The sequence below is a fragment of the Chelon labrosus genome (assembly GCF_963514085.1).
Source record: "Chelon labrosus genome assembly, chromosome: 1".
Classification (NCBI taxonomy): Eukaryota; Metazoa; Chordata; class Actinopteri; order Mugiliformes; family Mugilidae; genus Chelon; species Chelon labrosus.
This window is the reverse complement of record NC_140337.1, coordinates 12,502,627-12,524,810: the sequence shown is the minus strand read 5'-3', so window position 1 is coordinate 12,524,810 and position 22,184 is coordinate 12,502,627. Positions and strand designations below refer to the sequence as shown.

Below are 22,184 nucleotides of genomic sequence, written 5' to 3'. Positions count from 1 at the left end.
CTAACAATAGCCACTTTCTCAATTTTTTTCATATTTGTGTGTGTTGTCTTTTTCAGAAACAACTGCAGCCCCCACTACTGCAGCTAATACAACTACTGCAAATGGAAGTACCAATGCCACAACCACCGCTGCACCAACTACTACAACTGAAGCCCCACTACCGGTTGTGGTTATTCAAGCAACCTTGGTAGAACCGTTTGTCCCAGAACTCAATAACAGAAGCAGCCAACCATTTATGGTCCTTGAGGCAAGAGTTGTAACAGCGGTGAGTACAGCACCTTAATATTTTCACCTAATTTAAGTGAGCTTTCAGATGTTTTTAATTTAATTTTCCATGTTTTGCTTCAGTGTGACATCATCTACCGTGCTCGATTTGGTGTAATTTTCCTCCGCACATTCATCGTAGCATTTAGGTGAGATGATATGTTTCTTGACAGAATTTTCTAGACATTTCTATACACATGTTTCATTACTGACCATGGCCACAAACATAATATTTGTTATCAATAATGGTTGAAATATATGCTTTTTTTTTTTTTTTTAATGCAGACCAGCTAGAGTGCAAGCACAAATGGAGAACACTGAGGCAGTGGTGGGGATCCAGTTCAACAGAAATTCAACAACTGCACAAATCCCAACGGACACTGAAGTTGCACAGACCTTAGTAGAGGCTGTGAATAATCCCAACAGTACAATCAACATCACTATTCAAGCCAACACTGTCCGAGTAGTTGGTAAGTAAATAGTAGTACCGTACTTGACTCTAGCAAGGAAATACACCTATTCATACGTAAATACATTGTGATTCATACAGTTTTTTCAAAGAATTCCTTTTGACTAACAATAGCCACTTTCTCAATTTTTTTCATATTTGTGTGTGTGTGTTCTCTTTTTCAGAAACAACTGCAGCCCCCACTACTGCAGCTAATACAACTACTGCAAATGGAAGTACCAATGCCACAACCACCGCTGCACCAACTACTACAACTGAAGCCCCACTACCCGTGGTGGTTATTCAAGCAACCTTGGTAGAACCGTTTGTCCCAGAACTCAATAACAGAAGCAGCCAACCATTTATGGTCCTTGAGGCAAGAGTTGTAACAGCGGTGAGTACAGCACCTTAATATTTTCACCTAATTTAAGTGAGCTTTCAGATGTTTTTAATTCAATTTTCCATGTTTTACTTCAGTGTGACATCATCTACCGTGCTCGATTTGGTGTAATTTTCCTCCGCACATTCATCGTAGCATTTAGGTGAGATGATATGTTTCTTGACAGAATTTTCTAGACATTTCTATACACATGTTTCATTACTGACCATGGCCACAAACATAATATTTGTTATCAATAATGGTTGAAATATATGCTTTTTTTTTTTTTTAATGCAGACCAGCTAGAGTGCAAGCACAAATGGAGAACACTGAGGCAGTGGTGGGGATCCAGTTCAACAGAAATTCAACAACTGCACAAATCCCAACGGACACTGAAGTTGCACAGACCTTAGTAGAGGCTGTGAATAATCCCAACAGTACAATCAACATCACTATTCAAGCCAACACTGTCCGAGTAGTTGGTAAGTAAATAGTAGTACCGTACTTTACTCTAGCAAGGAAATACAACTAGTCATACGCAAATACACTGTGATTCATACAGTTTTTTCAAAGAATGCCTTTTGACTAACAATAGGCACTTTCTCAATTTATTTCATATTTGTGTGTGTGTGTTGTCTTTTTCAGAAACAACTGCAGCCCCCACTACTGCAGCTAATACAACTACTGCAAATGGAAGTACCAATGCCACAACAACCGCTGCACCTACTACAACAACCACCACTGCACCAACTACTTCAACTGAAGACCCACTACCGGTTGTGGTTATTCAAGCAACCTTGGTAGAACTGTTTGTCCCAGAACTCAGTGATAGGAACAGCCAACCATTTATGGTCCTTGAGGCAAGAGTCGTAACAGCGGTGAGTGCAGCACCTTCACATTTTCACCTAATTGAAGGTAATAAGTGAGCTTTTGAGATGTTTTTCGGATGGTTTTAATTTAATTTTCCATTTTTTACTTCAGTGTGACATCATCTACCGTGCTCGATTTGGTCCACTTTTCCTCCAGACATTCATCGTAGCATTCAGGTGAAATGATATATTTCTTGACAGAATTTTCTAGACATTTCCATACACAAGTTTCATTACTGACCACGGCCACAAACATAATATTTATATCAATAATGCTTCAAATATATACTATTTTTTTTTAATGCAGACCAGCTAGAGTGCAAGCACAAATGGTGAACACTGAGGCAGTGGTGGGGATCCAGTTCAACAGAACTTCAACAACTGCACAAATCCCAACGGACACTGAAGTTGCACAGACCTTAGTAGAGGCTGTGAATAATCCCAACAGTACAATCAACATCACTATTCAAGCCAACACTGTCCGAGTAGTTGGTAAGTAAATAGTAGTACCGTACTTTACTCTAGCAAGGAAATACACCTAGTCATAAGCAATTACACTGTGATTCATACAGTTGTTTCAAAGAATGCCTTTTGACTAACAATAGCCACTTTCTCAATTTTTTTCATATTTGAGTGTGTGTCTTGTCTTTTTCAGAAACAACTGCAGCCCCCACTACTGCAGCTAATACGACTACTGCAAATGGAAGAACCAATGCCACAACAACCGCTGCACCAACTACAACAACCACCACTGCACCAACTACTACAACTGAAGACCCACTACCGGTTGTGGTTATTCAAGCAACCTTGGTAGAACTGTTTGTCCCAGAACTCAGTGATAGGAACAGCCAAGCATTTATGGTCCTTGAGGCAAGAGTCGTAACAGCGGTGAGTGCAGCACCTTCACATTTTCACCTAATTGAAGGTAATAAGTGAGCTTTTGAGATGTTTTTCGGATGGTTTTAATTTAATTTTCCATGTTTTATTTCAGTGTGACATCATCTACCGTGCTCGATTTGGTTCACTTTTCCTCCAGACATTCATCGTAGCATTCAGGTGAAATGATATATTTCTTGACAGAATTTTCTAGACATTTCCATACACAAGTTTCATTATTGACCACGGCCACAAACATAATATTTATATCAATAATGCTTCAAATATATACTATTTTTTTTAATGCAGACCAGCTAGAGTGCAAGCACAAATGGAGAACACTGAGGCAGTGGTGGGGATCCAGTTCAACAGAACTTCAACAACTGCACAAATCCCAACGGACACTGAAGTTGCACAGACCTTAGTAGAGGCTGTGAATAATCCCAACAGTACAATCAACATCACTATTCAAGCCAACACTGTCCGAGTAGTTGGTAAGTAATTAGTAGTACCGTACTTTACTCTAGCAAGGAAATACACCTATTCATACGTAAATACATTGTGATTCACACAGTTTTTCCAAAGAATGCCCTTTGAGTAAAAATAGCTACTTTCTTGATTTTTTCATATTTGTCTTTGTACGTGTGTGTTGTCTTTGTGCATGTGTCTTTCAAGGAAATATACCCATTCATACGTAATTTATCTATGGCTGTCTGTGTCATGAGTGTGTGTCGATCTTTCTTTGGTGACCGCCAATAAATCTTTCTGCTATGTCCGAGAATAATAAAGAAGCAACGAGTTTCCCTCTTAAAAGAAAACTTTTCTTCTGCAACAATTAAGGAGGAGTTCTACTGACCATTCATAGTCCATTGTCATTCATGGCTTTTCCAAAGAATGACCTTTGATCTGTCTTTTTGTGTGTTGTTTCCATTCAGAAACAACTGCAACGCCCACTACTGCATCTAATACAACCACTGCAACTGCCAGTGCCACAGCTACCAATGCTACGACCACAGCTGCAAGTGTTGTCACCACAGCTACAAGTGCCACGACTACAACCTCTTCAGCAACTACTTCAACTGTTGAGGCAGTTACAACAAGGCGGCTGACTTTCAGATCTGCTGGAGAGACATTTACAAGTGAATTGCCGAATCCCTCATCCCAAGCGTTTATAAATCGGGCTAGTCTGTTAAGGTCAACTGTAAGTATCTTTAGGTGAAAATGTTTGCATTCCAATAACATCCAAACATTTCACCTTGTGTAATATTAAGTTACAGTATTTCTGCAATGTGGTATACTTCATTCTTCTTTTCGGTAAACATTAATTTGTTACATTCACCTAAATCTGTGCAACATTTAACCACACACAGAGAACTAAATAAAGTTGCTCCAAACGTATTTTTTAATTATAAAAATCTGTTTTTGTTGGCATCAGTTTTTAAGAAAACGATGTTGCTTCCCATAGGATACTAAATTGTTGTTTATGAACTGCAGGTGGTGAGATTTGAAAAGAAGCTAATATTAGTAATTTCTTCCACATAAATTGAATTGTGTGTGGACACAGAAGGTAGTCATTGAAATGGGAAAAGGTTTAAAATGGATCCGTGTCATCACAAAGCATAAATGTTATAGCACAATTACACTGTGAGATTGGAAAGTGAAGAAAACATTAAGCCATCAAACACAACACATGCATTTAAAGTTTGTTTGTGTTTCTGCAGCTTGAACCTTTCTACCAAAGAGCATTTTCTTCATTCCGCTCCTTGACTGTGATTTCATTCAGGTAATTTTTTATGTTATACTGGTAGAATCATAAGAATATTGATTGTAAATCCATAGAAATATAACAATGTTTTTGGTCAATCCTTTTGCAGTAATGGATCAATCATCAACAACATGGACCTTGCGTTTAGTTCCACATCTGTTCCTAACAACACTCAGATTGCTACAGTTTTGGTCAATGCATCTTCCAACATCACAGGCTTTAACATTGACACCAACTCAATTTCTGTGAATGGCACAGGCAAGTCATTTTGAATGCTATTATATTATATAGTTATAGTACAATAGGAATTTTAGTTAACATAATTCCTTGTTTTCCAGTAATAACTGCTGCAGCAACCACAACAACTACCTCTGCAACCACTGCAACCACAACAACAACTCCTGCAGCAACTACAAGAACCACCACTGTGGCAACTACGACAACAGCAGAGGCATCATCTGCAACAACTCCTGCATTAACGACAACAACAAATGCTGCAGTAACATTAACAACACTTCCTACTGCAACTACAGCAACAACTGCTGCACTGTCTGCAACATCAACTACTGCACCAAGTACAACAACAACAGCTGGACCAACTACAACAACAACTCCTGAAGCAACCACAACAACAACAGCTGGAACAACAACTACAAATCCTGTAGCAACATCAGCAGCTGGAACAACACCTACAACTCCTGTGGCAGCTACAACAACAACCACTGCAGGAACTACAACAACAACTGCGGCAACAACTACAACCACCACCACTGCATTGACGACAACAACAACCGCAACACTTACTGCAACAACAACAGCTGGAGCAACAGGAACAACTCCTGCAGCAACAACTACAACAACTCCCACAGCAACTTCAACAACTGTAGCAACTACAGCAACAGCTCCTGCAGCAACTACAACAACAACTCCTGTAGCTACTACAACAACCACTGCTCCAACTACAACAACTACTACAACTGTAGCTCCACTACTGATTGTGGCTGTTCAAGCAATATTGGTAGAACCGTTTGTCCCAGAACTCAATGATAGGAATAGCCAACAATTTAGGGTCCTTGAGGCAAGAGTTGTTGCAGTGGTGAGTGCAGCACCTTAATACATTCACTTAATTAACTGTAATTAGTCATTATTCAGTTGGTTTTAATTCAATTTTCCATCTTTCACTTCGCAGTATGACATCATCTACCGCACTCGATTTGGTGCAATTTTCCGCCGTACATTTATCATAGCATTTAGGTGAGATGATATATTTCTTGACAGAATTTTCTAGACATTTCTATACAAAAGTTTCATTATCGACCATGGCCAGAAACAACATATTAGTTATCAGTCTCAAATATATGCTTTTTTTTTTCTTTTTTCTAATGCAGACCAGCTACAGCCCGAACAAGAATGGAGAATACTGATGCAGTGGTGGGGATCGAGTTCAACAGAAATTCAACAACTGCACAAATCCCAACGGCTACTGAGGTTGAACAGACCTTAGTGGAGGCTGTGAATAATCCCAACAGTACACTCAACATCACTATTCAAGCCAACACTATCCAAGTAGTTGGTAAGTAAACAGTAGTACTCCACTTGACTCTCGCAAGGAAATATACCCATTCATACGTAATTTATCTATGGCTGTCTGTGTCATGAATGTGTGTTGATTTTTCTTTGGTGAGCGTCAATAAATCTTCCTACTATCTCAGAAAATAATAAAGAAGCGATAACTTTCCGTTTTAAAAAAAAAACTTTTCTTCTGCAACAATTTAGGAGGGGGTTTAACTCCAACTGGCCATTCACAAACAAACAGTACATTGTCATTCATTGTTTTTCCCTTTGACTAACAATGGCTACTTTCTCATTTTTTTTTCATATTTGTCTGTGTGTGTTGTTGTTTGCTTTCAGAAACAACTGTAGCCCCCACTACTGCAGCTAACGAAACTACCAGTGCCTCAGCTACCAATGCTACAAGTGCTGCCACTACAACCTCAACCACAACTGTTGAGGCAGTTACAACAAGGCGGTTGACTTTCAGATCTGCTGGAGAGACATTTACGAGTGAATTGCTGAATCCCTCATCTCAAGAGTTTATCAGTCGGGCTCGTCTGTTAAGGTCAACTGTAAGTATCTTTAAGTAAAAATGTTTGCATTATAATAACATAGAAACATTTCACCTCGTGTAATATTAAGTTGCAGTATTTCTGCAGTGTGGCATACTTCATTCTTCTTCTTTGCAAACATATTAATTTGTTACATTTACCTAAATCTGATCATGATTCATCAGTGCAACATTTAACTGCACAGTGAGAACTAAATAAACTTTCTACAAACTTATTTTTTAATTATGAAAAACTGTTTTTTTTATATCAGTTTTTAAGAAAAAGGTGATGCTTCCTATAGGATGCTAAATTGTTGTTCATGAGCTTCACTGCAGATGGTGAGATTTGAAAAGAAACTATTAGTCATTTCATTCATTCATCTTCTGTAACTGCTTGTCCTGTGAAGGGTCGCGGGGGGTGCTGGAGCCTATCCCAGCTGTCAGTATTAGTAATTTCTGCCACATAAATTGAATTGTGTGAGGACTCAGAAGGTAGTCATTGAAACGGGAAAAGGTTCAAAATGGATCCGTGTCATCACAAAGCATAAATGTCATAGTACAATTACACTGTGAGATTGGAAAGTGAAGAAAACATTAAGCCATTAAACACAACACATCCATTTAAAGTTTGTTTGTGTTTCTGCAGCTTGAACCTTTCTACCAAAGAGCATTTTCTTCATTCCGCTCCTTGACTGTGATTTCATTCAGGTAATTTTGTATGTTATACTGGTAGAATCATAAGAATATTGACTGTAAATCCATAGAAATATAACAATGTTTTTGGTCAATCCTTTTGCAGTAACGGATCAATCATCAACAACATGGACCTTGTGTTTAGTTCCACATCTGTTCCTGACAACACTCAGATTGCTACAGTTTTGGTCAATGCATCTTCTGACCCCAACATTGGCTTCAACATTGACACCAACTCTATTTTTGTGGATGGCACAGGCAAGTCCTTTTGAATTCTATTATATTATAAAGTTACAATATAATAGGGATTTTAGTTAACACAATTCCTTGTTTTCCTTTTTTCAACATTTACAGCAGCGTCAAGTGGAGTGAGCCACAAGATCAGTCTCATCACAGCATCCTGTCTGGTACTGCTGTCATGGCTACTGTCATGCCAGCAATAGTCTGTACTGAAGTCCATGAAATCCCATTAGAAAATGTCTGCTTTTACTGGTATGAAGAAGGACTTGAAAATCCAAGAAGAGCTTCTAAAGAATAGCAAATACAATATGGTTTAGAAGAAGTATCTAGACATTAAATTCAAATTTGGTGCACACACACACTTTGCTGCACCTTTCTCTTTTATCCAGTTTGATCTCCCTAAAATATCATAAATGAAGGAAACAATTGCAACTGTAGTTAGTCCTGAATGATTATCTGGTCAACTTTGATATTTAAATGTTCTTATATTATATGTGGATTCTGTGACCTTACTCATATGTTTTTGTAACTATAAGATAAGATAATCCAGTGGGGAAATTTGCAAATGCTGTCTTCAAGGTGATCAGCATGCAAAACTGAATGATTGAAAGAACGTGTTATATCTTGTCTTTTGTTTTATCTTCTAAAGTATATTCAGAAAATGTAACACAAAGTACTAAAGATGCTTCAATTAAAGGCACAAACATTTAATAGTTAGTCTCATGTATTTTTTAAATGTACTATTACTGCTGACATTACGGCCAGTGATTCAGTTTTGCTTTCAAAACAGCAGGTTATATAGTGGCACCAAAGAGTACATAAAAAGCTAAACAATTGTTGAAGGAAAAAAAAAAACAATCCAATTCTAGTTCCAAGTTTGCTAAAGTGGTGCAAGTTTATTGGAGTTCCAGGTCATGGTGAGTCTACCGACACAGAGTGGGATCGAGACCGGAGACTGACCCAGAACGCAGGGCCAGGGAACCCTGTCCCCAGGTGTGGTTGCAGACAGTTCCTGAATAGATCGTATAGTGGATGTATATTGGTCAGTCGAGGGCAACTTTACACAGGAGGGTGAACCCAGTAGGGGGGCAGGGGTGGCTCCCAGACATGGTCCGAACAAAAGGACAAAAGGACAAAGGAGTGACACTCAGGTAGTATGATCAAGGCTCTGATCAGCAGGGGAGAGGAGACAGGGAGGGTAGACAAAGGAGTATGATCAGGAAACTCGGCAGGGGAGCAGAGACAGGAGAGATCAACATATGGCTGGAATTGCCCCAGACGTGTCAAGGCCAATGTCCTTTCAAATACAATGTATGTTGTATGCTTAAGTTTTCTTCTTCACAATCAATCAACTTAAAAAAGGTTCACATGGACATTTTATCAAATGTTACAAAAAAACTCCTTCTAGACTGTGAAGGATACATATGTCCTCTATAAAAGGAACTGGCAAAACTAATAATGTGAGTTTGGAGAAAACCTTGGGTTTTGTTTGTTTTCACGAAGAGGGCCACTCATATGATCAGTGAACACCTCTATCTCCCATCATCTACAACTGCATATACTGTCACAAGGGAAAAAAGACGCAAGCAGCTAAAAACAACACACACACAGATGAACACAGAAAGGTCCTGCAGCAAATCCGTGGCTTTCTATATACTGTAGGTAAAATCAAGAAAAACAAGAAAGAAATAACAGCAAGAATCAACGCGGATTCTCAGTTTGGTTTAGGTCCTGGCTCTCCAAAAAGCAGATTTTTGTAAGTTATTTAGATGTTTAGGCTCATTGGAAAGTCTGACATAGTCAGCATTTCCTGATGTGTTTTCAGGTTTTGGTCCCACGCTGCCCCTGAACTCTGTTAAAGGATCTTAAAGTATTGACCTTTGAATCTTCAAATAGTTCACGTCCACATTTTGGAAGATTTCACAAATTATTTGCATAATGAAATAAAACAGCTGAGATGCAACCTGTGACATCAGTTAATTTTCAATTGAACTAATGCACAACTTTGGAAAGTAAAAATACGCTGACTGGCCTCTCCGTTGAGAACTCTTGTTTCAATTTGTTATGATTTACTTTTTAAAAGGCAGCTTTTAGTGGGAAATTTTGTGTTCAACCACTCACTGTCGGTCAAGGTTCTTGAGCTGGGAAAAAGTTAGGGAAACTTAGTACCCAGAAGTAGGAACCATGAAAGACTGACTGGAATTCCAAATTCCATTTCATGTAGGCTACGCTCTCCAACAGACGTTGTTGTCGGGATAAAGGCATAGGTGGTGACACCACAGGTCCACTAGCAGATGATGTACTTCAGAACAGGGCCATTAATGTTTTTTAAAAAAGGTATTAAGGTACGGTAAAAAAGGCACCCCGTATCAGCAGATGAGTAATTTATGATGGGATTTGAGCATAGCTCCACAAATAAAAGTTCCCTGGCTGGAAATGAGTGGCAAAGAATTTGCTACATGATTGTGATTGATTCACCAATACCCCCACTACTAACTTGGCACAGTCTGTCTGTCACTATCCTGCACCTTCTGTCACCACAACAGTGAGCTGGTCAGACAGTGCTAAAAAGTACAACAAAACTACATTTAAGAGTACAAATCACAAATCCATTTTTTGCATTCTTATTTGAATAGCTAAAATTAAGCTAACAAACAAAATAGCTCCACACTAGTGTTCAGCCTCACAGATCTTACTGCAGCAGGACATATTATGATGAAGATATACATATGTTTATATAGAGGTATTGATGAACTGAAACTAAATAAAAAACTACATTTTTTGGGGAACAATATACCATGTATGATTTTAATATGTACTGAAAACTATTCCACATTTGTTGTGTCACTGCCGTGATTACGTGAACAAGGGACAAACCCACCAGTATACATATAGTATATTTCAGTATATTTATTATACTGAACAAACAATTTATTTGTTGATAATAAATCTTTAAAATTTAACCTTACCTCAATGTCAAGCTTTAACATGCCACCAGTGAGTCTAAATAAGATTCTATATTCAAATTGATTTGCATTATATACAAATAACTGATTTGTATAATAGCTGGGAGGCTTACGTATTTGTTTGTCGTATTTAGAAGGCATGTAAGTATGTTTCACCATCAGTTCACAGGACAAAGGATTGGAGGACGGTATCAAACAGAACCAAGACGCTGACAGAGGTAATTTTTGTTCATCAAATTTCTTAAAAAGTGATCTAGCTTTTGTTCCATTCCAATATGAAATGTCACGTAAGGTATTAGGTTGGTGGTAGAAGATTAAAGGTGGGGGCTTTTTGTCTTGATTTTCATTTTAGGTAAGTATGTCTGTCTTTATCTATGTACACTTTGTGTGTCTGTTCATTGTTTTCACTTTAAGTTACTTATTTTAAAAATACATTTGGTTAATAAGCTTTGTTTTAAAATTAGGAAATATATTGCTATCATAAATCAACATGTTGTGAAATCCTACTTTGGTAGATATTGTGTATGTTGTTGAATTCAGATGACAAAGATGACAAATAATATACAAAAGAATCATACTATTATTCTTCTCTTCTCTTCTTGTTCTTTAGTTATTTGTGTTCTTTCTCCTCTATATTGGATTATATGTGACAGAGAAATACTTTGACAAAGGAGCAAAAAATATATTAAATATAGAAGTGAAATCAGAAGTAGAATTTGCCAGGCAGAGTTGTAGTTTTAACACTAAATGTTGACAACCGGATATAGCTTCTAAATCTATCATAGCAACGCTTCTCAATTACTTGAATTCCAAAAGGCACTGTCTTGAAATCAGTTTGATAGTGCAAAAATATCTGGATATGCTTATATCTGGATAAGGTTATGGGTACGTTACGAATTTAAAACAAAATGCTGAACAAAACATATCACACTTTTGTGGTGCAGATGTTTGCATACTGTTCCGGATAATTTAAAAATATCATTCCATTCAAAGAAAAAATATGTTATATATGTATTGTACTCTAAAATTATTGTTATTTAGAAAACAAAATATCATATACTGGCTACTCTTACAGCAATACTACAAATATTTATATATTGAAACCCCAGGTTCGCCAAATGCAATATGAAACATTGCCAAACTCAAACAGTAGCCATGGAAGCAATCAATTGAAATCGATCAGACATAACTTCAGATTTTCCCTGACCAAAAAACAAAAAACAAAAAACAAAAATCTGCTTCTAAAAAAGCTTCATGACCAGAGGCATAGTAATATATTTGTAAATATTTGAGATGCATTTGGAAGATGGAGACTGCTTAAAGTCTGGGAGGATTTTAAAGGGATGCAAACTTGGATCATTTTCTCCTGAAAAGGTAAGCACTGAGCTAATTTATCACAGTTACTTGTAGGTATGGGCTTTTAAAATGTATTTAACATTGGAGCACTTGCATTCATACTCTGTGATCAGTGTGCAGCTGGATTATCAAGGCAGCAAGTATTTGTGGTGCCATTATGCTAACACGTTACATTTTTAACACAAGGAACATGAGAGAGTCAAATATACTGTAGGCTGCCATGAGTTATAAAGGTAAAAATACTACCACAAGAAATGTCCATTTTTGATTGATATTGAATATTGTTTCAGATGTTGGTTTAGATGCTAAAACTGATACATAATCAATTGGGAATTCAACATCTCTGAGCAAGTCTCTTCGTCTTTTTCAGATTAAAAGGAAACACAATGTGTATTGGACGAATCATATCCATTCTCCTGATTTTAACAGGTAAGCAAAGCTAGGTTAGTTACCCTAGTGAGTGAGATGTCAAAGTAACATTTCTAATAAGAAATATTTCGATATTCCCTGTGCACTAATTCACAGCAGTGGCTTTAAACGTTACTGCTCATATAAAATATACTATTAAATATCATGAATTCTACTAAACTTACTAAGACCAAAATTCACTTTTAGAATAAACTTTTTCTTCACTGTCAGTAGTTGCTCAAGAACCAGTGAGTACACAAGTGGTAAACTCAACTACAACAACTGCAGCACCAACTACAACAACTGATGCATCAACTACAACAACTACTGCACCACCAACAACTACTGAGCCAATAACAACCAATGTACCAACCACAACAACAACTACTCCCGCACCTACAACAACAACAGATGGAACAACTACAACAACTGATGCATCAACTACAACAACTACTGCACCACCAACAACTACTGAACCAATAACAACCAATGTACCAACCACAACAACAACTACTCCCGCACCTACAACAACAACAGATGGAACAACTACAACAACTGCAACACCAACTACAGCAACTGATGCATCAACCACAACAGGAACAACTGTGACAACTACAACAACAATGACAACACTAACCACAATGACAACCACTGCACCAACAACAACTACTGCACCGTCAACAACCACAACTACTGAACCAACAACAATAACAACTACTGCTCCACCAACAACAACCAATATACCAACAACAACAACAACGACTCCCGTACCTACAACAACAGCAGATGGATCAACTACAACAACTGATGCAAATATACCAAATATAATAACAACTTCTGCGGCAATGACAACAACAATTGATGCAGCAACTACAACAACTCCTGCAGCAACTACAACAACAACTGCTGCACAAACAACAACCACTGCACCAACTACAACAACTGCTGTGCCAAATATAACAACAACTGTACCAACTACAACAACTCCTGCAGCAACTACAACAACCACCACTATAACAACTATATCAACAACTGATGCACCAACTACAACAACAGCTCCTGCAGCAACTATCACAACAACTCCTGAAGCAACAACAACAACTCCTGAACCAACTACAACAACGACTGCTGGAACAGCAACAACAACAACAACTCCTGTAGCAACTACAACAACAACTGCTGCACCAACTATAACAACACATACACCAACTACTACAACAACTGATGCATCAACTACAACAGCTCCTGTACCAACTACAACCACCACCACTATAACAACTACAACAACAGTTGCACCACCTACAACAACAGCTCCTGAAGCAACTATCACAACAACTCCTGAAGCAACAACAACTGCTGCACCAACTATAACAACACATGCACCAACTACAACAACTGAAGCCCCACCATCGGTTGTGGCTATTCAAGCAACCTTGGTGGAACCGTTTGTCCCAGAACTCAATGATAGGAACAGCCAACAATTTAGGGTCCTTGAGGCAAGAGTTGTAACAGCGGTGAGTGCAGTACCATAATACTTTCACCTAATTAAAGGTAATAAGTTTTCAGAGGTTTTTAATTTAATTTTCCATTTTTTACTTGGCAGTATGACATCATCTACAGCGCTCGATATGGTGCAATTTTCCAACGCACATTTATCATAACATTTAGGTGAGATGATATATTTCTTGACAGAATTTTCTAGACATTTCTATACGTATGTTTTCAGATTGACCATGGCCACAGACATAATATTGGTTATCAGGTTCAAATATATGCTTTTTTTTTCATGCAGACCAGCTACAGCCCGAACAAGAATGGAAAATACTGATGCAGAGGTGGGGATCGAGTTCAACAGAAATTCAACAACTGCACAAATCCCAACGGCTACTGATGTTGAACAGACCTTAGTAGAGGCTGTGAATAATCCCAACAGTACACTCAACATCACTATTCAAGCCAACACTATCCAAGTAGTTGGTAAGTAAACAGCAGTACTGTACTTGACTCTAACAAGGAAACATACCCATTCATATGTAATTTATCTACGGCTGTCTGCGTCATGAGTGTGTGTTGATCTTTCTTTGATGAACCTCAATTAACTATCTTGTTAGCTCAGAAAATAATACATATGCAAACAATTACTATAAATTGATGAAGCACAAAAATAAAAATCTTGGCCTTTCCTTGAGTTCAGGATGGGGATTAATTGTGACTTACCATTCACAGAAACACAACATATTGTGATTATATGTTTTTTTTTTTACAAAAGATGACCTTTGCCCTTTGGCTAACGTGTTATTTATAATGTTTCATATTCTTCTATGTATATTCTACAGAAACAACTGCCACCCCAACTACTACAGCTAAAACATCCACTATGACTCCCACAAACACCACAACTTACACAACAATACTCTGTCCGCAGCCAGTAACAATTAGACGGTTGACCTTCAGATCTGCTGGAGAGACATTTTCAAGTGACTTGCAGAATACATCTTCTTCAGCATTTATAAATCGTGCCGCACTGTTAAGGTCAACTGTAAGTATCTTGAAGTGAATAATATTGCAAACATTTTACACAGTATTTTATCACGTCACAGTTTTTCTGTTATATGCTATAACTTGCATAGCCATTCTTTATTTCAAGCATATCCATTTCTCACCTTTTGCACATTTTACAGTTTGCACACTGTAAATTTCCCATCACAGTGGTGTAGAATAAGACTTGGGTGCTTCTCCTGAATCACACTTCATACTAGATTGTTTTTCTTAACACATTCATAGTGTACTGTGAGTTTTCCAAAAAACATATTTTGCCATATCAATTATGGACAAAGAATTAAAGAAAGTGAAAAATGATGAATAATATATTAAATCAGGTTAATACATAGCATAAATTATATACCAAAATTACAGTGCAAGATTGGAAAGTGAAGAAACCATTAAGCCATTAAACTCAACACATGTTTGTTTGTGTTTCTGCAGCTTGAACCTTTCTACCAAAGAGCATTTTCTTCATTCCACTCCTTGACTGTGATTTCATTCAGGTCAGGTTTTTTATGTTATGCTGGTAGAATCTTAAGAATACCGATTATACACTCAAACAAATAAAACAATATTTTTGGTCAATCCTTTTGCAGTAATGGATCAATCATCAACAACATGGACCTTACGTTTAGAGCCACATCTGTTCCTAACAACACTCAGATTGCCACTGTTTTGGTTATTCCATCTTCCAACATCACAGGCTTCGACATTGACACCAACTCTATTTCTGTGAATGGCACAGGCAAGTCACTTTGAATGCTATCATATCACAAATAAATAGTATTAGGGAACTGCTTGTTAAAGCAATTCCTTGCTTCCTTTTCCTCAACATTTACAGCAGCATCGAGTCGAGTAAAACAGTCTAATCACCGCATACTGTCTGGTGCTACTGCAATTATAATGATTCATTAGAAAACAAGGATGGACATGGATTATTTTAATAATCTATGAGTTTTAAGTTTTTGATGTAACCCATGCACTACGCAGCTCAACAAAACTTAACAAGAACACAAACAAAGTATTTTATAATCATCATTTCTTCTCCATCAGTTGTTGCTACAGGACCAGTAACTACACAAGTTGTAGACTCATCAACAAACCTTGCAACTTCAACAGCTGAAGTAATGACAACAACCACAGCTCCAACAACAACTACTGCAGCAACAACGAGACCTGCAACTTTCATATGTTTAGTCGCAGCTCTATTTAAAGTCACCACACCGCCAACTCTGGCCCAGCTGGCTCTAGCTGCAGGTGCAGTGAGTCAGAAGATCAGCCTCCTCACTGCATCCTGCCTGGGGCTGTTTGCATGGCTAGTGACAAGCCAGTAACTTCTTCTCCTGTGGAATCACGCTTACTCTTGTTTGAAAGAGGCCATTTTCTCAGAAAAGCCAGATATTTAATGCTCATCACACTACCAAAAAGTTTTTATTAAGTTAATGAACATACAACATTTTGAAATTTGTGCAGGCAAGAGGTTAATCCAATTAAATCAAAAATGTTTTACTCTGCAGTTAAAAGTAACCTTTCTGTAGTTTAGAAATGTGTGTATAATTTATGCTTAGCCCTCAAATCGTCAAACTGCTGTCTGAAATCGTTCAGCTTTTAGAGGGCATAGAGTTTTATTGAAGGGCATGGAGCGTCCATAAAACTGTGTATGTTGAAAGAATGCACTGTCAATTATATTTAGTTGCATTTATGTAATGAATGCATTGCTGTATTCTGTGAGGTTTCTTATGGTTTGTACAATATGTGTCAGAAACAATGATCAGAACATAAAACCTTTGAAGAATGTGAATCATCTCTGGTGATGTTTCATAGTTTTGGTAGGTAAAGACAATGTGCCTCATCATGCCTCGAACACCAATGATGTTCACAGACAATAAAACTAATGTGATTAACTGTGATTGGTTTTCACAATAGTGTCTTACATTTTTTTTTAGTATTAATAATAATAATAATAATAATAATACATTTTATTCATAGGTGCCTTTCATGACACTCAAGGTCACCGTACAAAATTGTTAAAATAAAACACAATTAAAATACACGAAACTGTTAAAAAAAAAATAAACCATTGTCACCCTTTGTCATGCTCGTGAATCAGAAATCATCTCATCATCTCAGCCTAAGCTTAAAGACTAGTATCAGCAGCAGCATCTTTCAAAATGAAAGCTTATTTCCGTGAAGCTACTGGAGTACCAATAATGTGTGCCATAAACCCGCCAAATACCTTTAGTTCGCTCATTTCTAGACACATTTACAACTTGCTGAATATAAGACGGGAGGAAGCAGTACCCTCTCCCTTAAACTTCATTCAGGTAATTTGATCAGTTCAACTTCTCGAGTTACAATTCAAGAATACCGGCTTAAATATGATACTTCACGCTATATTGTTGTTTCTTCTTTTTCAGGAATGTATCGGTCATCACACCGCAGAGACCATCCGTTCCTGATAACACTCCATAGCAAGGAGATCCGTCCTTGTCACCGTGTTTACATGGACATCAGTATTCTGCTCATAACCAGAATAGGTCAACCAGAAATAAAATGCCTCATGTAACCATCTCAATCAGAACAGACTGGCCAGATCTGGCTTGATTGTATTTTTCCACTTTCCAGGTGAGTTTTAAGCATTCATAATATTTTCCATAGAAATAGTTTTAGCAGCTAACATCCACGTCAAAGGTCTGATCTTTTTAAATAAATACATACATTTTCATGCCCAGGTTCGGCCGCCATGGGGTAAACATCCTGTGATGTGAGGGGTTTCTGGGAAGGCCAGAAACACGATTGCTGCAAAACAACAAGCTGTTCAATCAAAGATAAACGAATCAGCCATATCAATGTGCACTGGGCTGTTGAGAATGTGGTTTTGTCCTTGTTCTTCTAATATTCTATATTTCTGGCAGATTTGAGACTCTTGGGGCATGCAGCACAATTTCTGGGAGGTTGAAAAAATGTTGTCCATCTAAACGTAGCCAGTGTCATTGATCCTTGTAAGTAACATTTACCGCTACTTGATCAGAAGCCACGCAATTATTTAACTAATATTTGGTTCCCCATCTCTTCTCATTTTCAGTTTCACGTATAGTGATTCACAAGACCAGCGTCCTCATTGCATCCACACTGGATACTGACAAGGCAGCAACTTCTTGCTCTCCAGTTGCTCTCATTAAAAAGCTGATTTGTTTTGTTTTGTTTTGTTTTGTTTTGTTTTTTTACAAAAGGCATACCAAGGCATCCGAGGCCCACTAAGCTTTTAAACATAAAATGAATGCTTAACTTTAATTTAAAAAAAAAAACAAAAAAAAAAACAACACTGTTGTAAAGCCTTAATTTAACACACATTCAGCTTGTAGAGGTTGCACGACCCTACGTGAAGTCATGGTTTAAGTAGGCTGTATTCATGTAAATCGTGCTTTTATTTGGTGGGTAAAGCGAAAGTGGCTCAGATTTACAATCAGGAGATTTGATGAAAATGCAAATGTTGTGTTTACAGACAAACTAATGGAATTATCTATAATTACATTTTACTACAGTGTCTATAGTGCCAGACAGCCTAAGCCTTTATCGTGCCCATGAATCAGGCTTTTCAGAAAAGATATGGAGTGGCTCATAGTTTATTGTGGCCACGAGACTCTCATTAATTAAAAACTTCTCAGACAGCCTGAGACATTGTTTACCTTACCTCGAACTCAGTTTAAACACCAGCACCTGCCAATGTCTTCTATTTTTCCTGATGAAATGATGAATATCATAAATATGTCACCTCATTAAAATTTTCAAGTCAATCCTTTGGAAGTACACAATGCTTCTTATGTTAGGGGAAAACATAAATAGAATGTTACAGGAGTCAGCACAGAAGATATAAATATGCCAGTTTCGTTTCTCAGAAATACCCAGATAGCCGTAACATGTGAACGTGTCTTACAACTGGTGCTCAGAAAAAACATGCAAAATACCTGCAAGATTCAAATCAATGGACAAAGGACTGCACTGACCTGAAGCTATCTTGGTCATTATTTTACATAATTACATGACAAACTGTTCCAACTGATGCAGATTCTCACGCTCACAGGCTCTCTCAGCAGACCTGACAGAGGCTGAATGTTGAGCTTAAATATACATATCAGCGTTAGAAAGACACCCGCCTTTCCAAATGCGTGTGTGTTAAGTTTTGCCTCATTCTTTTTGTGCAACATTTACACATTCACTGAAATATCCATGAATACATAACTTTACTGCAACAGCTGCAAGTAGATTAACGAGACTCATTAATAACAAATGCAGTCTGACTTTTGCCACATTACTAATAGGAGATGAAAGCTTGTTTGTGTCACCTAACACCTAAAACCAGCTATTTATTGAACTTTTGTAGTTATCATACAGCAGCATCAGCTCATCATTCACACATGTAGCTTGGTACTAATTAATAATTGTAATTAAACAGAGATGCATGGGTGTGCTGTGAACATTTTAGCATCTTCATCTTAGCATTTTAGCATGTAGTTAAATACAGCATGCACACTGCCTGTCACAGGTTTGCTTGATCAGGCTAATTTGGCATCATCACCGCCATTCAATCGCTGTGTTTATGTGGATACAACCTTTGTTGGAATTCTAATCTCAGCCATGGTCATTCCTGTGATGGCATCCTCAGTTTACCTGGATCAATGTTTAATTTTCTGGCCTTTCAAAAATCGCTAGTCGCTGCCCTTTTGTGCGACCACACCATTTGCTCTCTTCATTTGTGACATACACACTGAGAAAATCTTTGTTCTCCATTTTACTTTTACATAGATCTTAGCTGAGAGAGGCTTAAAGAGTGTCCTCGCTGGATGAAGTGTCATCCATCAGACACTTCATCGACTACTTCTACAGCTTATCTATTTTTGCACAGTTTTCGCTAAAAAAGTGTGGCCTTTGTGTCCGTTCTGCAACAGTTGTCATTTCAGAAGTCTCACCACCATCCTTTTGGGTAGAAGCATTTAAACAACCATATTATAATCGCAAATTATTTCACATACATAAACCAAAGCCATATTTGTTCTGCTGCAAAAGGGGTTTTAAATTTTTTGGTTAGATCTTATAAAAAAAGTTAAAAGAGAAAAAGTTAAATGAAATTATAGCTAAAGATTATGCACTGTACATTGTACGGACTCTGGATTCTGTAGGTAATCTCAAAATTGTAGAAAATGAATTCCCCAGGGCGAAGAGGGTTCGATTCTCTGGGGTTTCACAGTGACTAACCATCCATCCGACCATGTAATCTTGTCATACAATTGCATAATGACAAAATAAAACACTTTACCTTTACCTAACCACACCCAGAATCGTAGCTCAGTCTTTGTCTCCTCCTGCTCCTCCTCTCTAATAGCTGTGATGCACTTGTGTCTTTTATAGATCACATCTATTCAAAAAAATAAATAAATAAAAATAAAAAACTTGTCAGACACCAGTCAGTCAGCTCAGTTTCATCTACATAGCCACTCTGTATGCATGTACACCGATCAGCCACAACATTAAAACCAATGACAGGAGAAGTAAATAGCACTGACCATCTTGTGAGACACGCACAACATTAGGTAGGTGGACATAATATTGTGGCCGATCGGTATAATATCATTAAAAACATCAAAATTTCTTTATAAATCCCTATAATGAAGGAAGCTACATGATTAATGCTGCAACCATCTAACCTTGTCAACCTTGATGACATATTGATGGTCCCAGAGAAGATGAGTGCAGATGTATTCCAATCAAATACCTCTTTAAGGTTCCTTGTTATTTCACTGGTTTTGCTTAGCAGAACCGCCTCATCTTTCACAGGCTCCTCCAACCTTTCAGCATCAGAAAGACTTGCTCTAATTGCTCTTTGGCATGAAGCCTTTTCTAAAGAAGAGGCCTCACCCAGTGTTTTAAACGTCTGTCCATTGTATGGTACATGTCCTACAATGAATGTAACACAAAACAAAAACATTACCGGAAAGGCCTGGCAATGTGCCATTCCTTATGTCCATGGCTACCAGACTTCAGGTAGTCATAACACGCAAAGAAATACAAGCAAAGTATTAAAAATTATGATTTATTTTGATTAGATTAACCAGTTTTTGTTTTTAGTTTTTGTGGTCTGTATGAAGACAATTATTTTATATTGTTCCACTCTCCTATTACAATCTGATCTGAGGACCAATGTTTTATCCTTTTCTGGTTACATGTCCATAGATTTTCCCCTGGAGTATGGTATCTACTTGTAATATAGCATTAACCATCTGACTACCTGATCTATAGAACATAGAATTCAGGCTGCATCAGACCAGAATAACACCATAGATCTCAAAGCTGTGAGCCCCACAGGCCCTACTGATGTCAGCTGAAGAAAAATGCCAGTTTAGTGGGAGCAAAGCCTAGATGTCAATATGATGAAAATATTCAGTAATGGAATCTTGTTCTTCCACTTCACCTTGGGAGATCTCTATATTTATCTGTTTGTTACGTGTACTGACAACAAGTTACACTGAACAAAGCTGCCAGAATCTATTCAAAAACATGTTTCTGCCCGGTCAAAAATATTTATTATCCTGTAGTCACGTCACTAGCTTTTGTTCCATTAGTATGCTTAACCCTCATACCTGATTTTAAAATAGTTACGTTGTTACCACTAAGGGACAAAAGTGTCCTCTTTTAAAATGCCATAAAAATGGCATATGTTAATATTTTTTTCTGCTTTTTTTTACATAAATCTTTTCATCTACTTCAGTCCTAATCATAAATACCAAATGTTTGATTATTTTCAATATTTTAACCCTTAATATGCCAGTGTTTGTGATGGCATCCAAAATTTATCGTAAAAAAACACACAAAAAATGAAATATTTTCAATAATCTGAATGCAAAGTGGATTTTTCTTGGGGGGATTATTAGAGCCTTGGATATGTCAATGAACAGTAGCAAGATTGATTTGGATGGATTTTTAGTTTTTTTGTAGTGTCAGATTTACAAAAATAGTTACGTTGTTACCACTAAGGGACAAAAGTGTCCTCTTCAAAAACGCCATAAAAATGGCATATGTTAATATTTTTTTCTGCTTTTTTTTACATAAATCTTTTCATCTACTTCAGTCCTAATCATAAATACCAAATGTTTGATTATTTTCAATATTTTAACCCTTTATATGCCAGTGTTTGTGATGGCATCCAAAATTTATTGTAAAAAAACACACAAAAAATGAAATATTTTCAATAATCTGAATGCAAAGTGGATTTTT

The 22,184-nt window shown here is 37.3% G+C and overlaps 2 protein-coding genes across 2 annotated transcripts in view; both read left to right on the top strand.

Annotated features, from left to right (window-relative positions):
- LOC311491327 (uncharacterized protein) overlaps positions 1-22,184 on the top strand; it is a gene marked incomplete at its 5' end in the record, with an annotated part of 314,565 nt that overhangs the window by 272,514 nt on the left and 19,867 nt on the right. The gene's annotated exons all lie outside the window — the stretch shown is intronic.
- On the top strand, positions 1,742-8,368 carry LOC311497027 (uncharacterized protein). The gene is made up of 16 exons (XM_084557125.1): positions 1,742-1,969; positions 2,073-2,137; positions 2,268-2,452; positions 2,616-2,848; positions 2,952-3,016; positions 3,146-3,330; positions 3,772-4,037; positions 4,558-4,619; positions 4,711-4,859; positions 4,940-5,697; positions 5,791-5,855; positions 5,990-6,174; positions 6,513-6,727; positions 7,352-7,413; positions 7,505-7,656; positions 7,753-8,368. Exons 1-16 carry the CDS (start codon positions 1,940-1,942, stop codon positions 7,839-7,841), a joined length of 2,766 nt encoding a protein of 921 aa, XP_084413251.1. The 5' UTR covers positions 1,742-1,939; the 3' UTR covers positions 7,842-8,368.